Below are 21,625 nucleotides of genomic sequence, written 5' to 3' on the forward strand. Positions count from 1 at the left end.
AAACATAGCCCCCTATCTACAAGCCCATCTCCAAGTTTTTCTTCTGATGGTATTAGAACATTTGCAGCTGTAGCATGTTTATAATCTGCTTATAACATATCCGTGGCCAAGCCTCAAACCTGCAACTATGCTTGTGCTTGTGTTGAGCACCATTAGTGACTGTTTCACTCAGTAGAAGGTTTAAATACATTTATCGTACAGGCAGAGTCTTAAAAAAACCTGCATTTCCAGCACATCCTCAGATACACAGGAATATGGAGAGCGATGTCTTGAAAGACCAGAATATTTGTAAATTCACATTCCTGAATTTATATACAAAACCAGCAGGAGAAGCTGTTTGTTAATGCTGCAGTGGCCTGATGGGATGTATTTTACTGCAGCTCAGAGTATTAAACACTGAATCTGTTTATAATTATGTGCACATGTTATAGCTTACTGTATAATCGTATTAAGAGAAGAGGAGAAATAAACAAAAATATGACAGAAAACAAAGCGCAAGTTAGACACAGCTGCTGGTGCACTTTGAAAACGGAGCCTCACCTTGCTCATTTCTATAACCCGTTGGAAGCGCTCACAATGTATGTTTTGTGCAACTGTCATGCCACACCACATGAGTACAAACTAAGATTGTTTGATGAGGAGAACAGGCCATTCAGCCCATCTGGGCTTGTCATTTTGCCTCCTGTCTAGAGATTATCCAGCACTGTGTCAAGCCTGGTCTTGAACACCCCGAGGGGTCTCTGCTTCTACTACATGACCTGGCAAGCTTTTCAATGCATGCAGAAAACTAATGACAAAAAGGGACCAAAAATATCTACATTTTTTTAATGTCAGCGTTTACAAAGCATAAGGGAAAGTTAGGAATAGGAAAATATAAACAATGGAGGAATTATAGTATGCAGATGGTTGCTGTACAGATATGTGGGTATTACAATATCACGATTTCTTTTAAATTATGCTACTGATGTCCACCTATCTTTTAGGAACGTTTAAATTTGTTTTAGGTTACTGTCATTTTATGTTTGCTACCAAATAGGAAATGTACGCGTACGTGCACAATTCCCAGGGAGACACTGGGCTAATGTGGTTTTAGTATAGTCGCTTTTGAAAGTGGACCGGTAACCATAAGGATGGAGACATTCGCGTGTATGTCCAGCTCTTGTGCAATGTTATTATTTGTGCGGTACATTATCCAGTTGTGTGTTTTGTCTGGTTCTGCTTAAATGTCCAGGTCCTTCGCTCCAAGGCTTTTGAATATTTGTTCGAGCATTTGTATTCTATGTGAATAGTTTACTTCGGTCAATTGATTCTTCCCCCGATAGTTCTCGGAAGACTGCTTGGTGAACCATTGAGTGTCACATGGATTTTTTTATTCTCCGTGCACGACGATTTCAACTGGACTAATCATATAGCCAGAGATTGGCTGTCCGGTAAGACATAGGGATCTTAAAGACAGTGTACCATTACAGGTAACTAGCGCAGACACATGAAACTCTTCGAAAGAAGCGCTCGCACGTAAATAGCAGAACTGATGGCAACGTGCTAAGTTCCGCAAGTCTACAACGTCAATCAAAGTCGGTGTGACCAGCCCCCTTTTCCTCCAGGCCAGCAGGTTGTAAAGTCATTAATGCATTAAGGTTTCTTCTCATTAGACCTCTTAACGCGAGTCTTTTTAAGCTGTGGTTGAGGCTGGGGGTGAGGCGTTCGTGTTCTTAAATGAACCATGTACTGTCTTTGGAGCGCAAGATTCGCTGCTGTTCTTATTCACGGCGCAGCCTTGCTTCTCTGGATTTTTGCGAAAGCATCCAGCGCCAACATTAAGGTAAATCGCACACTTTTAACTTTTTTCAATGTAAGTTAACATTTTTCTTGTTTAGATTGGATGGTTTTTTAACTGCATTTCAGCTTGCGTTGTACTTGTCTCGCAATCGCTTCTGTTAGCAAACGTTACAGTAATTTGCCGGTTGTATTCTGAAAGCACACTGGAACCATACTCAGGAAAGCACTTCCCCCAAACTTTTAAAAGTGAAACACGTTTGCATTAGAAATTAGGCTAGCCAGTTCTTTTTAAAAATGTTAGTATTTTCTAGTGTTCATGATTTCTCCCTTAACAGTTACGCACTTCTTTTCATACCCCTTTTGTGGTCTTCAAGCTTAAAGATCAAAGCCCAGCCGGGGTCTTAATGTCTCCCTGGAATTTCCAAAGTTGTTGAAGTGGCTGCCTATTATTAGGCTTCGTGGTCCACTGGGTTTAAACTAATGAGGCCGGAGTCACAGAGAAAGGTATTGCACAAACTGAACGGGGTCTCCACTGAGTTCGTGAACCGAAACACCGTCGCATGGAACCACTTTAAATTAAGTCAAAGACGGCTATACTCAAATTTATTCTTGTTTAGATTGTACATGAGTAACAACCTTTATCTAACATTATTTCACCTGTGCTAACTGGCAAAGTAGGCTATTTTAAAACTGTCGTATGGAAATATACTTGTATGTCCCTTACTCGCGTTATTTTCTTAAATTTAGGGCAAACATACATTGGCAAAGTCTGACAAATTAAATATTATGCATAATATTTACAACTGTGGATGTATGTAGGTTTTTTTTCCTGAGTTGATCCTCCACCTGATCACTGCTCTATGGCTTGATAATATTATGCTGACGTCACCAAGGCGTCCCAGCGCTTCCCTCTCTGTCGCCAAGTTTGACTTGTACTTTCTGGGGGGTCCGCAATTTGAATGCCTGGCGCATTAAAGTGATTTTTTAAAGGGGCTGTTGTCTGTTTAGATTCCCAAACATCCAGAGGGTATCCAGACACAAAACACATGGGCTGACAGATTCCAGTTTGGACAGGCTTCAGGTCCCTCGCTAAATGCGCGGGGAATAACAGTTGGATGGCTTTCATGTGTGTTTGGGTTTTCGCAGAAATGTTCATTGTTACGAAAGTTTTTTTTTGTTTTTTTTACATTACCATGCGTTTATTAATGTAACTTACAATTAAAATACGTTACAACGTATCCTACATCGTACAAACACGCAACGTAGCTGTTTTTTCGTTTAGGGAAATATTGTTACATTTAAAGACATCTATTGTATATGCAACACAAAATATACTGAAAATTATTTCATGATGCTAGCCAGCGAGACTACAAAACAGGCCAAAATTGCTGGACAAGCCCTTTAAAATGGCCAGGGGTTGAAGGGGGCGATTAACTTGACGTCTAGACAAGAAGAGTCGGCTTAATTCGCCCACCTTTGTTCGCCCTTTCATCTGGCTCTCATTTGAGGGGCCGTGTTCCTTCTCTCTCTCTCTCTTCTCAGAGTCATACACACACACACACCCTACCTCCCTCCCTCCTCACCGCTCGCGAACTCGGCTTTTTATCTTGGCTTGCCTTTGTACTTAGAAAAGACAAGAGATTCATAGCCGGTCTGGAGCTCTGTTTCGAATCTAAGCCGTAGCGTCTCTTCTTTCCTACACCACTTTTTTCAGACCCAATGCTCTCTTTTTGGGTTCGGCCTGTGCTATCCCAGGGGGTCGTAAGAAAACAGTTTAACCCGAAGCCTCCTTTAACCGTGTCACACGGATTAGACTAAAAAAGAATAAATGCTCCCCTGGGATGAAACCGTTAGAGCTCACTCTGGGAGAAATGTTCCTGCCAGATGTATATAGGGGCGCGTTTACAGGATATCGCTTCGAAACCGTTGAACCATCAATGAAATTAATAATCTGTAGGATCAATGGCTGTAAATATGATCACGCTGGCGATTTAGTTCCTATCCGTTGGTTATTCGGAAAACGGACATGGCAGACAAATAAATCGTGCGGAAAGGGCTGTGGTATTTTTCAGGAGTTGCAATTTTCCTACTGGAACCGCGCGAATATCACTGGGCGTGATCATACGGGGTTCACTTCTGAAATTACTCCTGTGAAAGAGAGCACTTTTGAGCCAGCGACTGTTGCCAAAATTTAGTCCCGTTTAGAATGGCTTTACAGCGGCGTCTCTGTTTAGTTGCGGCCCTATTTTTTATTTATTTTTTTGCACAGCTGTGGCGAAGTGACACACAGAGAGGAGGAGGCGTACGTCTCGGCTGGAGCTCCAGTGGGCATGAAAGTGGACAACCCCTCCCACACACATGCACACACTTGCTGACACACACCCATCCGGAGTGGGGACAGGGGTGAAGAACAGTTTCTCTGTCTCTGCCAGGACAGTAGTGAGGCAAGGGCTGAACCCCAGCACCAATCTGAAGAGGTGGCACAGTGGTGGGGGGAGTGGAGCAGCTGGTCCACCTGCTCTCGAACCTGTGGAGGAGGGGTGCGGTCACAGGAACGTCACTGTCTACAGCAGAGGTACACCGACTCACCAAGCCACACAGTGCATTACAGTGCAGCGTTTATCTGCTTGTAAGCGACACTCCTTTTCTAGGTGGCTGACGTATTCTGTGCATTCATCCACTGCCATCACATGAGGACTTGAGTTTAGGTAAAGGCCAAAGTCAAACCAGTGCATAAATGGATTAAATGAAAGAATCCTACCTGCTGACTGAAAGCAACACACCTATAGCACCTCTGACAGATTTTATTTTATGGGTCTGTACTCAGCTGGATCGACCTCACACTGAACCCTCTATTTGTTCTGGGTGTGTCATTCCTCATCAGTGGGTAGCCCATAGTTTCAGCTGAAACTGGACCTTGTTATTTTTTCCTCCTGTTATATTTTCAGTGTAGGCTCATGGTTGAGATGGGGGAGGCTGAAAACATGTCTTGAACCTGTTTTTTATTCTGTTTTGCATGTTTGACAAGCGTGAAAATTTGGAATACCCCAAGTATCACCCATCTGCAGATCATTTTAAACTCTAGGCTCTAATGTGGTGCGTTTATGTTTTGTTTTCCTCACGTGAAAAATAAAAGAGTAACAAAATAGGATGCGTTTAAAGTCAAGACCGATCTTCACTATATTCTCTCTGGGTCCCAATAGGTCTGATTTACAGTCATCTGTTCTCTCTGTTATCATTAAAATGTCAAGATGTTTAGTGGGAAGTAGAGTACACTAATGGACTGTTCCCATTTCTCCACGCTTGGCCAAGTGCACTTGGGTACTTGCACACATTGGTGACGTATTGTGATGTGGAACGTAAATTTGCATTTAGTGTGAAAGTTTGTATTAAGTGCTCAAGAGCTTGGAGACTTTTAAAACAGTCGGGTCAATCTTTTTGTTATACGTCCCTATATAAAATAATTTATTGTAGTCACACCACTATTAATAGCTGTGCAAAGCTTGATGTGGGCTTGGTACCTACAAACAAATTTAGCCTGCTAACATTATATACCATCATGATGCTACAATATGAATCATAAAGTTACAACATATGCACCTTTGCAAACGTCTTTCTTCCATTTATATTTCCTTGGTGGCATTTTCCTACAATAAACACACAAGCCGTCAAACTTGCGACTGGCGTCAAGAATAAACGTCACCAACTTGCTGCATGGTAGGTTTGTGTACTTGGCCAGATATTGCTCAGGAGCGGTCTTGGCATAAGTCTGAATAAAGTACACATTCAGTGATTATTCCAGTAACATGACACACTTGCTCTCTTACACTAAGAACATTAGCATGCATGCCAAGAGCCCAAGCATGCAAGTGTGGTCAAGTGTGCATATTAGGACAGCCTCTCAGGCAATTATGTGTGCGCTTAGGAGAAATAGACTATGGTTAATCCTAATTTAGTCTAGTCCCCTTGGCAATCATTCATATTTGAAAATGGGTTAATGACAATTGGTAGTAGCCTTCTCCACTTAAAGTCTGCAGTCTTGGGTCAGAAAACTTAATTTCAGTTTAAAATTGACTGCAGGAGATTAAGAGAAAATATGAATGTGTGTTTGTGTGTGTGTGTGTGGAGGACAGAAGATAAAAAATATGTCTAGTTTTCTTTTTTTGAAACGTACTTTAAATAAAATGTCATTATTATTATTTTCCTGTTACTTAAAACTAAGATGGATGTGCTAACTATATTGTCCTCCCGCATAGTAAAGAGGATATTTGCCCTTGAAGAATTACTCTCAGAGCACTGAGTGACCTGAGGAATGTCTTGTGGAATGAGCATCAATCCACTGGCAACCAGTCCACCTGACAGCCATAACTCTGGCCAAAATGACAATGTATTTATAAAACAGCTTTTAAAGCAAACAGCCCGCTGTTCTCCTGGAGATTACTCTGCCGATAAGTGCCGAGTTTGAGCCGGTCCAGCTGGCTCCCATTAGTGCTCCCCGTGCGCGAGAGAAAAAAAGAAAAGGAAAGGGGGCAGAGAAAAAAGAAAAAAGGAAGAGTCTCACATCTGGCCATCCAGGAGTTTAGCAAGAGAGCTGTGAAAAAAAACGGGAGAGTCCAACATCTGCAGTCAGATTAGGTGGGAGTGCCGAGTGTGAAACCACGATGCGTTCCCGACTTAGGCCCGATGCTATGCTCTAGGTTCCAGACAGGTTCCAGACTAGCGATAGCCTACCCGGAGATCCCTGTAGACTTCTGTTGAACTGAATGGTATTGGTGGTTCACGCTTGGATGCTAAACTGCTTTCAGCTAATTACATAAAAGCAGCCATGTTTCTGCAATATGTTCTTGTTTGTTCATTATTTCCCCTAGGCTTATTGCAGCGCAAAATGTCAACACCTCCATCTGTGTTGGATCCTCAAAGCAGTACCAGCTGTGTCCAAACCAGGTATTTACTGATTAAAAGCCATTGACTGTAAGTGTGATATAAGCTGGATCACCAGGGGTGGACTGAAGCATGAAATTGGATACAGTATGTCGACTACAATGAAAAATTCTGCCTTATGCAGGGATGAGATGGAGGCCTCCCATTCACCAGGGCTTGGGGACACTGTCCTGTTGGGTCTGTCAAAATAAACAGCTGTAATACAGCCTTTTTATCCCTTCTTGTCTAGCCATGCCCAAGCAACCGGATTAGCTTTAAACAGCAGCAGTGTTCCTCCTTCAATGCCAAAGCCTTTGGCCGCCGGCACTATGTGTGGGTCCCCCTCTATCCGGGTAAGTCCTACCACAGGAAATGAGACCGTCTGTTGCAGATCCTCCATTAGATCTGGCTGGGTGTTTTGGGTGGTTCAGGCAGTTAATGTTGTGATGGAACTTCTAGGAATCATGTATCTCTGATGTGATTCTTGAATACATGCACTGAAGATGATTTTGGTAACCATACAGGGGAGGAGTGAGGAATGCTTATTCATTTACTCAAAGAAAGGTTACTCATATCCGCTTGGTGGGTTGTACCTCTTTTGCCACTATTTGAGCAACTTCTGCTTTTTCATTTTGATTGTGTCCATTGCTTTAGTGTGCTTTAGAGCAGACACATTTGTGATCCCAAAATAAATAGATAGGTCTAGATAAGTATTTTTCTTGGTTTGTGCAGTGAATGTTCAGATGGAGGTAAGCATTACCTGGAGGGTTGGGTAACAAAACCTAGCACCGGTTCCCATATGACCGGTACTTAATGGACTGAATTGCAATGCAGATGTTGGTGCCTCATTTTGGTGCCACACGCCTTCACTAGCTAACATTACACTCACTCTGTCACCTCAGTTAGTGGCCACATGTAACGTTAGCAAGCTAGCTAATGTTAAACTTGGTCAGAATGCCAGAAACAAAACAGTGTAGATTTTAAGGATAACGTGTAATTTAAACAATTAAATAAAACAATTCAGGTGTTCAGTTTCTTTGTCTTTGAAATAAAAAGATGTTCTATAATGTTGTCAATTGCTCTTTATTTTAAAGAAGGTATCAGTTCAGGCTTCATTTAGACGCTGGTCCTATTTTAAAAGTATCGTTTTAGCATTGGTAATCTACATCTAAATTATACCCATCCCTAATTACCAGTATTGAAATTGTATGGCTCAAAAGACAACATTATAAAAGAAAGAAAAGTGAAAGGGTTACGTTTTAAGTTCAAGGGGGGCAGTGTGGCACAATCTGTGGGGCGGTCAACTGTTAGCCTGTGTGTGGGTCCCACATGTGGGGGATTCTGTTCTCTGCCATGGCATTTTCTGTACTGTGATCCCGTCTCTGTCTGTCAGCCTCTCTTTTTGGCTGGACCGCAACAGCGGGGCCAGCCCTACAAACGCAAATGTCTGTGACTGACTGAGTGACTGAGTGATGAAGTTACACCATTGGTCGGCTGAGTTACGAAGTTACACCGTTGGTTGGGCGGGTCACGTGTGTTAGGTCCAGCCATATACTAGGTTTTGACCTGGTCTTGTTTGGCTTTCTGTGTGGAATGAGGGAATGCATGAGGAGGGCAGACAGCATGTTCTCCTTATAAAGTTAAAAATGGGGAATTTAGTTCCATTCAGTGACCATGGAATTGGCTTTATAAGGACCATTGAATTAGAAATATGTTAACGTGTAGTACGACCTCTGCAGCCAGTCCTTCTTCTAGTTCTGAGCTTATGATGTCATTTCCTGTTCAGATGACTATACCAGCATTTCCAATAAACCATGCGACCTCCAGTGCACCACCACGACGGGGGAGAGGCAGCTCCTGGTGCCAGCCCAGGATGGTACCTACTGTCGGGATGGAATCTACCAGGGTGTCTGCATTGAGGGCCATTGCCAGGTCTAATTTATGTTTCAATTTTTCATTGGGCTTTAGGGAAGCCATGAGCACTAAGTGAAACCCCAGAACTATTTACAAACAATTATTCATCCATTTCTCAGACCTGCTTATTAAATCCCTTTTTCTGAAGATGTCTTGACTTCAGCCCAAGAAAATGCCAAAACCCATTCTTACAGTATTATTTGTTATGCTAGTACATCACCATTATTTTCATATGCCATATCTTTAATTTTAGATTTTTCCAATGGTTTGTTTTCGTATTTCAGACTTTGATTAAGCACGTTATGTTGTTATACCAGTGGTCCTCAACCCCAGTCCTGGAAAGCCATAGGGTCTGTTGATAAAATTGCTACTCAGCATGTAATGATGCATTAAGCAATTGATTGCACCACTCTCCTCACCTGGTATTAGGTATGAATTGGTTGCTACGGTAAAAAAAAAAAAAACAGCAATTGTGGGCCTCTGTGTTTGGCCAGAAAGCAGTAGGTTGCTCGTCCAGGAGTGATTTTTGTTCTTTGGCTCTTGCACAATTTCTGGTGTCTACATGTTAACTCTGCTCTGCTCTCCCATCCCTCCACTCCTCCTGTGTGTGGGGCTACAGATGGTGGGGTGTGATGGGAAGCTGTACTCCAGTAAAACGGTAGATAAGTGCGGGGTGTGTGGCGGAAATGGCGGCTCCTGCTACCGCATCTCCGGATCTTACCGAAAAGGAATCACACAGTTAGGTATACCTTACACTGGCACCAAGAGGTTGTAAACCCTCCCCTTGCTACTCTCAAATGCTCTAGAAACAGACATAACTTTTGTATAATGTGTCAAACTGAGTCTTTGTCATGATGTGCTGAAAATGTAACAGTTCAAACCATTCAGTGTTCATACTGAATATGTCATTCATAGCAGTGTGAATAATTGAGTGTGAAACGCACCTATAGTTTACCTAAATAAACAATGCAAAAATCGGATGTATATATCAGCTGGAAGAGATTGTAAAGCTACCGGTGGCTTGTTTCTGAGGGGTTATCCATATCTTTCATTAGGTTATCTGTTGATAACCAACATTCCGGTTGGAGCTACTGACATCCAGATTATCGAGCGCCGGAAGACTGAAAATATCCTGGGTAAGACTCAGACTCACTCAGAAATTTCACTCAGACTGACATGCCTAGTGTATGCTTGATTAAAATTCATCTCCTCCCACAGCTCTTTCGGATGAAGCTGGGCACTTCTTTTTCAATGGCAACACTGTCATTGACAACCCTAGGAACTTTCGTGTGGCAGGAACAGTATTCAAGTACAGGAGACCGGCCAACCTCATCTCTGATGGCTTTGAATACATCATTGCACAGGGACCCACCAACCAAGGCCTGAACGTCATGGTAGGTATTTAGGTATGTAAACAATAGGCCCATTACCAGTGGAAGTGCTACCTAAACATGCATATTTTAAAAACCTTGAAATCACGAAATCATACTTGTTTTTCATGTTGTCTGAGTTTTAGTTTGCAATATGGCCATCTGGTTTGGTGAATTTGGTGGTTTGGAAATTTGCTAAAGGTCAGGTCTGGAGACCTTTTTTAAGCGTCAGTTATTCTTTTGTTCTTCCTCAAGTACTACAACTTGAATGGGAAGATGCCCCACATCACGTACGAATACACAGTGCCCCGGTCTCCCGAGCCCAGAACAGCGCCCCCTCTGGCAGCCGCACCTGAGGCGATACGGAAGAGCGTCCTGGTGGCCATGCCACCTCCGGGCATGGATCATGGCTTGAATGACACTTCGATGGAGCTGTTCTACAAGGACAATGAGATCGATGTGGGTAATGGGCGGGGACCTGGGAACCACACGACCCCTGTGGTGACCGACAAAGTCTCTCCGGCTGTGGACCTGGACTCTGCCGAGCACCTGGTGTGGGAGCTGCAAGCCCCGCTCAACCTCTCCAACCTGCCGGGGGTTCTGCTTTTCCGGCCCGTCAACAAAGTCTTCCGGAACAAAGTGGAGCACAAACTGGATGACCACGACGGACTGACCGAATTTGGTGAGTCCCAGTTTGAGAAGATGCCCCAGGCCTGGCCTGCCCTCTGAGTTTCGGCCCTGAGCCTGAGCTCTGCTGGGTGCCTGTTGACCCACTGGCTTTGTCTGTGACACAGAGTCATTACTGCCAATTGAAATATTAATGCTTTGGCACAAACGCTATTTGGAATTCTGTTGTTATCTTTGGCCAGTATGGATACAGTGAGCTTACAGGCACACATTGGCTGTATTCCATTTCACCAAAATTGTTATTCTAAGTACTGTTCAGAATCATAGGCACCACAGAACGCTGCCTACTAAGGCGCTTTAATTTGGCTGAATTTGAAGGTAGCAACAGATATCCTTCAATAGGTATAATGTAAATGTTTGTGACGACCTTAAAAATGTTTCTTTCTGTTAAAACAAAAAGGGACAGCAGTAGATGTCTTTTACAAGTGCAGTATGCCAATCATGTGAACTTATTTGGTCTAAAAAATCTGTTGTTATAATACACATTTGAGTAATAGTTTGGATTTTTCATTAATCATAAAGCTTTCCACAAACAAGAAAGTAATTTGCCATAATGTTACTAGCGCAAATTGTGCTCTTGTGTACGATGTGCAAATGCATAGTGATTTAGACGCTACTACCTTCATAGTCTGTTTTATTTGTGAGGGATTATCTTTGAGTGCAGTGCCTGTTGGGGAAGGGGCATGAGCTGAGTGGTTTCAGGCGTCGTTTGCGCTGGTGGCAAAAATGGACTCTTGGAATGTGGAACAGGTGGTTGTCTGACCCCAACAATGATGTGCCTTCTCTCCTCTTCTGTTTGCGGAATTCATGGACAGGATATCAGGGCGCAGCTGACGTCTGGAGTGTGTCTGGTTTGGGGGCATAAGAGTGGCATCTCTGCTGTTTGAGAATGATGTCATCCTTTTGGCATCATCACACTGAGGCTAAATACTGGGCCAGCCAGTGGAGGATGGGCACCCCTTCAATAGCCGGGTTGCCTCCTTAAATTTCTTCCCATTGAGCGTTTTTTTTCTCTCTTTTCTTTAAGTGTTTTTCTTCCCACTGTTTTTTTTACCTCAATCGTTTGCTTTTTGAAGGTTCACATTAGGTTTTTTTCCCCAATTTTCTTTTGTATGTCCACCGTTAAGTGTCTTTGTGATAGTGTCTCAGTAAAAAGCAATAAGCAAATAAAATTGATTTGAATTGAAGTTGCTGCTGAGTGTGGCACAGTTGGAACGAGGATCAACACCTCCTAGTCTGTGGTCCCCTCCTTGATAAAAGTAGCTCTTCAGGTGAAGGGGGGCAACCGCACCAAGTAGAGGAGTTCAGATATCTTGTTCATTAAAGAGGGTAAAAGGGATTGTGAGACTGACCTCCAGTTAGGTGCAGTGGCTGCTGTAATGTGGGCATGTGGGTATCAGGCTGTGGTAGGGAAGAGGGAGCTGAGCCACAAGGCTCTCAATATACCGGTCACTCTTTGTTCTTACTTTAAAATGTGGTTACAAGCTTTGGGTAGAGAGTACAGAGAGTGAGACCTTGAATACAAGTGGCTGAAAACGGGTTTCTCTGCAGGGTGGTGGGGCCAGTTGAGGTGGTTTGAACATCTGGGAAGGATACCCCATGGGTGCCTCCCTTTGGAGGTGTATCGGGCACATCCAACTGGGAGGAGACCCTGAGGCAGACCCAGGATGCACTGGAGGGATTTTGTCATCCAGCTGCTCTGGGAATGCCTAGGGATCCAACAGGAAGTGTTGGAGGAAGTTGCTGGGGAGAGGGACTTCTGGGCTGTTCAGCTTTCCCTGATGCCATCATCACCCTGACTTGGTGGTGTAAGGAAATGGATGGATGGATGGAGAGATTACCTAGATGCCTATAAAGTCTGCTGTCTCCAAACATGTTAAACATGTTGGCTTGTTTTCTTCCGAATTATAAATGGTCCACTTTTCTTTCTAATCAGGAGCAGATTCAAACCTGATTGATGGGCATGGCACGGCCAACCAGAACAGCTCCCACAATACAAGACCCCTCCTCCGGAGTGTGTTTCTGGGACTCCTCTCCAAACAGGCAGGTCTGAGGAGGGCCTGTAAGAACAGCTCCACCCTCGATGCGCTCTGTCCTGACCAAGAGAGCCCTGAGGTCCACCGAAACTCCAGCACCTCATTGGACAACAGCGTCTCCCTGGAGGTGTACCCAGGAAGCCTGACCTCTGACCTGCAGCTAGGCCCAGAGGATGATGCCCCTTATGGGGTTCTAACAGAGATAGAGCACCCTTCCAACAGCTCCTCCCATCAACAAACAAACCTATTCCACCTGCATCAGGTAGAGCCTGTACAGGCCCCCAATACAGAGAGGTGAGCTGTCTGGGGGGGGTGTCACTGTGACATATTTATTTGAGATTATATGCAGTCTTTATTTATATCAAATGGACATGTGCAAGTGTTACATAAAATTCAGAAAATTAACTATTATGCATTGTGCCAGAGTTGGCTATAAGCTCATTTACCTCTTTTCCCCTCCTAACAAAACAGTGAGTGTGCTAGTATCTTGATTTATGCCAAAATCTGTGGTATGCTGGAACATTAGTTAAAACGTCCATAATTCATCACGAGTAGTGTACATCAGGGGTTCCCAAATTGGTGTTCCGGGACCTTCAGCAAAATATGAAATACATTTCTGTTCTATGAGTACTATATTAATAGTTCTGTGTTTTAGAAAATACATATTTTAGGCTTTCAGAAAAATAAGGCTTCCGAATTACACATTCTTGGTAAAGTACTGTTCATTGTAATTTATTGTGACCTGTATTTATGAAGCATATGTGCTAAACACAGTATTTGATGTCCCATTTTTGATGGAAGCACATAAAAAATTGGACATAAAATATTATGTTTAGCTAAATGTATGTCACTAAACAGATGTGTACTAGCGTGCTAAATAGTCTTTACATTATAGTGTTTACAAAGTAAAATGTGTTAATTCAGATACCATTTGGTCCTCATTGGCTCAAACCTGTTTGGGTATCATTTTGGTTCTGAGGGGGGCTTGAGCTTAACATTCTTTGTAAGAGCTGGTGTATGTAACATTTTGAACAAACTTTATCATTGGCCCAATGGCTAAGAAGCTGTGATGTTGCATACTTCCCCCCACGCCCCCTCCCCCATCTCCCCTTCTCCACAGCAACGAATTTGAGGTGGGATCGCTCGATCACGACATCAGCCTGGCTGACATGTACAGATGGAAGGTATCTGCGTTTGCACCCTGCAGTTCAACATGTACCACAGGTGCAGCTACGAGCCACACCCACGCCCTGCTGTCTGCGTCCTCTTCGGCCTTAGCAACTCGCACGTGTTCTCAGAGCATGATGTCATAGCACAGCTCCTCCAAGGGTTATAATAATAGCTCTTGCTCTCACTCTCTTTCATTTTCTCTCTCCCTCTCTATCCCTCTCGGTCTCTCTTTCTCTTATGCTTTTTGGGAGAAATGTTGGGGGATTTTAGTTTGATGGTATGGCCTAACTGCTGAATAAAGGTCAACAACGTACTGTGCCAGTCCACTTTGAAGCTTGAGGTAGTGAAATGATGCCCAAATAAAGACTGGAATGCAATGTAAATAACACCTATCTCTCTATAGAGGTAGAGAGAACCATGCATTGAGTGTATGACCCTTGAAGATCTTCAAAATGCCCCAAATGTGAGTTATTTACATTTGATTCCAGTCTTGTATGGCCTGACTGCTGAAAGCCTATCTAAAGAAGTCATGTCTACAACTGTTTACTGTTATCATGCAGTACAGTATTTTGTACGATGAAAACAATTCACTGGTTACATTAATAGCATACAATAAAATGCAAAAGTATTTGTATAGGGACACAATTTCTATTTATTTAGGCTCTGTACTCCCCATTGGTTTTGACATAGAACAATGACTAAGAGGTTAAAGTGCACACTGTCAGCTATAATTTGAGGGTATTTGCATCCATATCGTGTAATCTTTGTAGGAATTTCAGCCTTTTTATGCAGGTTCTGCTTTTTGTTATGTATCAGCAACATATGAAATAATCCTGGTAAAAGTACTCATTTGTAACTATGGATGCCTGACTCTGTCAAGATGTAGATCTTCTTATTCATGAGTTTGATAGACTGATGCATTGTATTATTTTGAATAACTGTAAGAAAGTCTTCTGTTCTTAAATGGTGAAAAATATTTTACTCCAGGAATAAGCACATCCTACGCCATGTGCATTCGCTACGATGGGTCTGAGGTGGATGAGAGTTATTGCGATGCCTTGACAAGGCCGGAACCCACCCATGAGTTTTGTACCGGGAAAGAGTGTCCACCAAGGTCAGAACCTACTTAGACCTCAAATTTAGAGTGTTGGCTTTCTCATTTCTTGCAGAAGACTTATGTCAATTTAAGTCAATCAGTGAATCGATTTAGTGTCAATTTCTGTCCGTCTCAGTGTTCAAAATCACGCCAGAGATTTTGATTATTGAGATGATTTTTTGATTTACTAATGTAAATATGGAGATATTACATCACATTACTTTTCATAAAAATAAAAAAAATGACCATGGTTCCTGTGCTGCAGGTGGGAGACCAGCAGGTGGAGTGAGTGCTCTCGGACGTGCGGTGAAGGATACCAGTTCCGCACCGTGCGCTGTTGGAAAATGATGTCCCCCGGGTTTGATAGCTCTGTGTACGACGAGCTCTGCCAGGCCAGCGAGTTGCAGAAACCAATGGCCCGCAAGGCCTGCAAGAACAAGGGCTGCGGCCCGCAGTGGGAGATCTCCGATTGGTCAGAGGTACGAGCATGTGTTGAATTGCGGTCGATGTGATTCGTCACGGATCCCACCTGTGTTTTCCCTTTATTGCTAAAATATTAAGTACCCTCCCTTTTACAAGGTGTCATTTGCACATTAGAGAATGGCTGTTCAAGAGTCTGTTCATCCCCATAATATCGGCTGGGCATTAAACAGTTCTGTGACACTGAAATGTAGCTGTTCATTGGAAATTTATTACATCTAAAGCTTATGTATTTATGTATTGGCCTTATGTATTTAAAGTAAGCCCAAGTTAACCAATCAGTAGTGCCGAGTGGCTTTTGTTGCCATAGTGATACCTGCGTTTGTCTTCCCAGTGCTCCGCCAGGTGTGGAGAACGGGGCCTGCAGAGCCGGGAGGTGCGCTGCTCCATGGAAACGCGTTTGTGCAATGACTCGGTTCGCCCGCTGAGCGAGAAGGAGTGCGAGGGACCGCCTTGTGACCGAAGGTGGACCGTGTCGGACTGGGGTCCAGTGAGTTTCTTTATAACAGATCTATGAAGGCTTGAACAGTAGTATATTTAAAAACCAATCTATCGCGGGGCACATACACCATTCTCTCACACACTTATACAATTTAGAGTCTCCAGTTAGTCTACCTGCATGTCTTTGGACAGTGGGAGGAAACCAGGGTACCCAGAGGAAACCCACGCGGACACGGGGAGAACACAAACTCCACACAGAAAGGCCCAAGCCTAAATTTTTACTATCCCCGATAACATAAAATAGATACATAAAAGACATTTAATAGGAGAAAGTGATATCATATAGAGTTCATAGGTGCAGTCTTAATCCAGTGTATTTGTGCATTCCTGGTATGCTTTTGTTTTGGAATGGAAGCTGAGAGAACTTCCTTAACCCTGGCGATACCAAGCCTTGCATACACACTTACACACGTGCGCAGTCAGCGTGTCACAGTGAATTTATGTAATGTAATGTAATGTAATGAATTGATTCCCTATCTCTCTTAAAGTGCTCAGGACCCTGTGGTACGGGCCGGATGACGCGCTACGTGGTGTGCAAGAACAGTGACGGGAACGTCATTTCAGATGGGCAGTGCGACCTGGACCTGAAGCCGCTGGCCGTGTACCCCTGCGGGGACAAGAACTGCCCCGCCCACTGGGTGGAGCAAGAGTGGGAGCAGGTACGGTATCACAGATGGGAAGGGGGCACAGATACAGTTGACACAGGAGGGGAGGGGCTGTGGGTTAAAGTTCAGTGACACAGTAATGGCTTCCGATGGCTTCCTGCACTTCTTCGTTCACTAAAATTTTGTATGTTACGTAAGCTGTTACAGAGACTTGGCCAGAAATAAATATTTCAGATGCAGCTTGCAGTACCATACTGCTTATGATATACGGTTTGATTTTATGATGCACTTTGCACCTAGTCATCCTGTCGAAGTTAAAGCCTTGTAAAACTTTGTTGAGTTCACTTAATCTTGACTCATTAAAGAAACGTCAGCATTCTTAAGTAGACATAACATGTTCTCCTTTTTACAACTCAACTTCCATTTTTATCATCTTTGAGATGTGAATTGAATAACATTTTGACCCTGATTTGGCAACATTCAACAAGTTTGGTCTGTTTGTGCTTTATTATGGCTGCGAGTTGCTGGGAATGTGTTTTTGATATAATGGAAGCTGCTGGCTATACATGTTCCTATAGACCCTTCATGCTTGCTCTTTAGGTTGTTAAAATTGGGTAGCAAAGCTGCCCATAGCTGAGATATCTTTGTAACACTGTATCTTGTAGCTTCTGCCTGAGATATCTCTCTAGCCAAGAATCTTAGTAAGTAATGTTCATTTTAGCCACTCTCCTATCATTTTCCATGAAACATCTGAAGTTCTTTCTCTCTTTGTTGAAGCTGAAGTTTCCCATTTTGATGCTCTTTCATTTCATTATAATGAATGGGCATGACTAAGAAAAAGATCTTTCAATGAAAGAGTGTGAACAAGGGTGCTGCTGTGATAGTAGCAGTTAAAGATTAAAGCAGTTTAGCTTTCACCCATGGTAACCAGTTCCAGTCATGCTTAAATGATTGAATTTGAGAAACATTATGAAGTTGCAAGTTTAACTTTTTAAATGATGATGTGTCTTTATGAAGTGACCGTGTGTGTGTGTGTGTGTGTGTGTGTGTGTTTCAGTGCAACGCTACCTGTGGGCGGGGGGTGAAGGTGCGGCAGGTGGTGTGCGCGGGGCTGGAGAACGGGGTGTTTAAGGAGTTCCCGGAGCAGAGCTGCGATGCGGCCCAAAGGCCAGAGGAGAGTGCACCCTGCTTTGAGCGGCCATGCTCAAAATGGTTCACCACTTCCTGGTCCCAGGTATCTGCACACGCACGCGCTCTCTTCATCAGAGAGATCACCAGCCAGTAAATGCACACACTTATTGCTCTTCACAGTATTCGTTTGTGTGCGGGTGTATCTTTCTATGCGTTCGTTTACGTGTGGGTGCGTGCGTGTGTGTATGTATGTGTGTATACATATGTGCACGTTTTCTCTCCCCGCTGCAGTGCAGTAAGACGTGCGGCTCAGGGGTCAAAGTTCGGGAGGTGAAGTGTTACCAGGGGGCGGAGCTGGGACACAGCTGCGATTCGGCGCTCAAGCCTGAGGCCCGGCAAACGTGCGAGGTGCAGCCCTGCCCCACTGAGTCCCCAGGTATGATATGCACCGCTTGAGCTTAGATGGGTCCAACAATACGACCTCATGGAGCAAACTCACCATGACGGAGATCTTTTACCTGCCTGTTAAATGCGTGCAACCCAACTGGTACACAATTACAGGTGTACATGTATATTGTTTCATCCAACAATACGACCTCATGGAGCAAACTCACCATGACGGAGATCTTTTACCTGCCTGTTTACTGTGTGCAACCCAACTGGTACACAATTACAGGTGTACATGTATATTGTTTCATGCAACAATATGACCTCATGGAGAAACCTTACCATGACAGAGATCTTTTACCTGCCTGGTAACTGTGTGGAACCCAGCTGGCACACAATTATAGGTGCACATGTATATTATTTAATAATTAGGAAAAAAACCATTTTGAATAGAATGCACAAAGGTTACTGTATGGGAGTCAATTGAATTGAACGAGGGGTATTTTGAGAAATAAACTGCCATTTGTGGTCTGGTCACCTCAGCGATACAGACTGACTGGTAAACCAAACAGGGTATAAACTCAGTAGCATGGGCACATTACAACTTTTCACGCTTATTGTACGATACATAGATATATTTTCTCATTATCGCTGGTGCAAAAAAGTAATAATTAGAGGGGCAGTATTTCCATTTACTCAGAGTGCTATCTGTCCAGATTTTGCTAAATGTCCTAATAATAATAATAATAATAATAATAATAATAGAGCCCTTTTAAGCTGAGCTTCTTGATCAGAAACCACCTTCTTGCTGGGAGACAGCTTTTCATTGTTCCCTCACTGACACATTGACTGTTATATAACTAGAATCATCCCTTGCTTTCCACTAATACACTGGTCAGTGTATCTTTCTACATTGCACTTTTATTGGTCAATATTTTCCAGTTTCATTTTGTTTTTGAGAATGCAAGATGGGTGGCAATTTTGCCAATAGAGGTATTCTACAGACGGGATGTACGCTCCAGCTTACTTAATTATATCTTTCAAAAAGCCAGTATCAAAAAAAGCAATGTTTTAATGCCTTCCTGTTCATGGCTTCTTTTATTTTTGGTCATTATCTAACAATCTAAAGACCTAACAATCTAAAAATTGTTAGGTCTTCAAATTGAGTTCCTAAAAAATGAGTAAAAAAGGAACCATTCCAATAATTTCTTTTGAATTGGTGTATTTTGATTTCCCCGTCAAAAGTTAAGAACATTCAGTTCTGAATCACCCCCATTGCCAAAGGGTCCTGACGGTCTACTCTACTGTTGTGGCGGGGCGAGAAACAAACAAGCCCGGTAAAACCTGGCAACCTTTCTAGCGTTTCAGTCTTTCGCGGGGTGTGAGTACATACGAGTGATTTACGTCTGTTCCTCTCACAGTGGATGACCTGTGCCAGGACAAGGCCACTGCCAACTGCGCTTTGGTTCTGAAAGTGAAGCTCTGCACCCACTGGTACTACAGGAAGGCCTGCTGTCAGTCCTGCAAGAACAAGGCCCAGTAGCAACCGTCAGCGGCAACCTCTCACCCTAGAGAGGGCCAAGACGGTCCACAGAACAGGACGCACTGTAACCAGAACTCATTTTCATAGATTGTAGAGTGTTTGTAGGGCCAGAAACTGGCTCTCGCTAAAAGGTGCTATACTGGGTATTGATCCTCAGGTAGGTTTGGCCTGGCCTGGCCTGGCCTGGCCCAACCTGGTTTGCCCTGGGTCGGTCTGAGGGGTAGCTACTCAGACTCCGCAGCAGGAGAGCCCATGGGTCTTGGTCAGGGTCACCAGTACAGATGATGATCGTTCAGCTCATTTTGGAACCTCCCTCCCAACACTGTAGACGTCCCTTTTCTTTATCGTTGTGTGTACCTGTACAGACTTTTTTGTATGTTTTTTATTGAGTGCTACAGAGAAGCAGAAATAAAGCCAAACCTTTTGAAGGTTTGGATGCTTATTTGTGCTTCTCACTCCTCTCTTGCCAAACACACATACACATGCACACACACACACACACACACACACACACACATGCACATGCACATATGCACACACACACACACAAACGCATGCACATATGCGCACACACACGCACACGTACAACACACATAACACACAGCATAATACATATATTTTGTAATTAGTGGCCAATAATCTTGCCTTTATTTTACTAAATAGTCAGTGACAAATTGTAATGAATGTTGAGTACACTGGTAATCCTCCACACACTTTTTCTAAAATATTGAGTTTACTTACCATGGTGTTTTATCTTGATATTTAATCAAATGTTTACAAAAGCATTCCCATTAACAAAGAGCAAACGTTTCATTAAAAAAATGGACAACATGGATTTCATTTATTATGTTTGTAAATCTATTGTGAATGTCTTTAAAAATATAAATTTGAAATAAAATTAACTCAATATAAATATGAATGCATGAATATAATAGCAGTAAGCAAATAAATGAGCTATGGAATTGGAGTGAGCGGTAGGGAAGCCTTGTCTGCAGTTGGCGTAGAGGGACTGCATTTTTGTACTGTACACATGGTACTGTACTGTTTTTCTTTTTTTTTTTTTTGCTGTTGTAAAGGCTGGAGTTGCAGTACATAATGTTTTGCCATTATACATCACACTGCCACTCCTAACCCCAACCCAGAATGTCCTCAAATTTTGAACAAATATTGCTCTGTACAGGGGCAGGGGCAGGAGAAGGAAATTTTGAAAAATGACATTAAAATGTTGGAAAATTTATACTGTTAAACAGCTTGTTTATAGTTTCATTTAAAAACTGAATTTGGGTTTCTACAATGTCCATGCTGTTGCTCAGCTTGCTTGCTTCAAATAATAATCTGGCAAACATGGCCTGCCAACACATTACACACTTGCTAACACGTGAATCACACCTGCAAAATAATTTGTCGTGTGAGAGCTTTTCTACCCTTTGCAGTCTTGAATTTTGAACTAAGCCTTCTTGGGTAGTTTGATCATCATCACATGCTAACAAATGCTCAATAAACTAGAGTCCCAGTTGAGTAAAGGTAACATTTACTTATGTTCTTATTCAGTTTTAAGGTCTACATGCAGCGAGTAGAGACCTAAATAAAAAATAATACCTGAATCAGTGTTCTTAATGTTTCCTGTGGTTGGTGCTTTCGATGTGGCGTAAGTGTCTCTTGAGTTTGACATATGACTAACCCTGCACCCTGGAGAACACAAGACGTTCCATCTGTCAAGTAACTCTGCACGTAACTTTAGCAAGTAACTTGGGCACTCAGAAGCTCATCATTCTTAACTGCAAGAAATCAGAGAACTCGCTGTCATGACACAAGCTAAAGGTTGCTCCTCTTGGATGGTGACAGTAAATTTTTCAACAGGTTTAGTTTTCCTAGCCAGTCGTATCAGAAAAGCTCTGGATGCGGCAGCATCTGCTTGATGTATTACTGTAAAAGCTGGATTGTAGATGACATTAATGTGACCTGTAGTACCACATTTATACATCACAGCAGTAGGATGTTCTTCC

General features: G+C 43.0%; 1 protein-coding gene across 1 annotated transcript; it reads left to right on the plus strand.

Moving 5' to 3' along the window:
* The first annotated feature begins 1,300 nt into the window (after nt 1–1,300).
* Nucleotides 1,301–20,730, plus strand: si:ch211-267e7.3 (ADAMTS-like protein 2). The gene is made up of 18 exons (XM_064338594.1): nt 1,301–1,822; nt 4,212–4,354; nt 6,648–6,723; nt 6,950–7,052; nt 8,486–8,631; nt 9,233–9,356; nt 9,669–9,749; nt 9,832–10,007; nt 10,239–10,665; nt 12,607–13,000; nt 13,827–13,930; nt 14,864–14,990; nt 15,238–15,451; nt 15,787–15,942; nt 16,442–16,612; nt 17,616–17,792; nt 17,981–18,125; nt 19,498–20,730. Exons 1-18 carry the CDS (start codon nt 1,724–1,726, stop codon nt 19,617–19,619), a joined length of 2,985 nt encoding a protein of 994 aa, XP_064194664.1. The 5' UTR covers nt 1,301–1,723; the 3' UTR covers nt 19,620–20,730.
* The last annotated feature ends 895 nt before the right edge of the window (nt 20,731–21,625 follow it).

This window comes from Anguilla rostrata, chromosome 6 (assembly GCF_018555375.3).
Source record: "Anguilla rostrata isolate EN2019 chromosome 6, ASM1855537v3, whole genome shotgun sequence".
NCBI classification, from domain to species: domain Eukaryota; kingdom Metazoa; phylum Chordata; class Actinopteri; order Anguilliformes; family Anguillidae; genus Anguilla; species Anguilla rostrata.

Bases quoted from the DNA above. Each gene is read 5' to 3' on its own strand.
- si:ch211-267e7.3 (XM_064338594.1), top strand. From the start codon at position 1,724: ATGTACTGTCTTTGGAGCGCAAGATTCGCTGCTGTTCTTATTCACGGC. The intron at 9,750-9,831 runs GTAAGACTCAGA...CTCCTCCCACAG, and splicing joins GAAGACTGAAAATATCCTGG to CTCTTTCGGATGAAGCTGGG. The intron at 14,991-15,237 runs GTCAGAACCTAC...CCTGTGCTGCAG, and splicing joins GGGAAAGAGTGTCCACCAAG to GTGGGAGACCAGCAGGTGGA.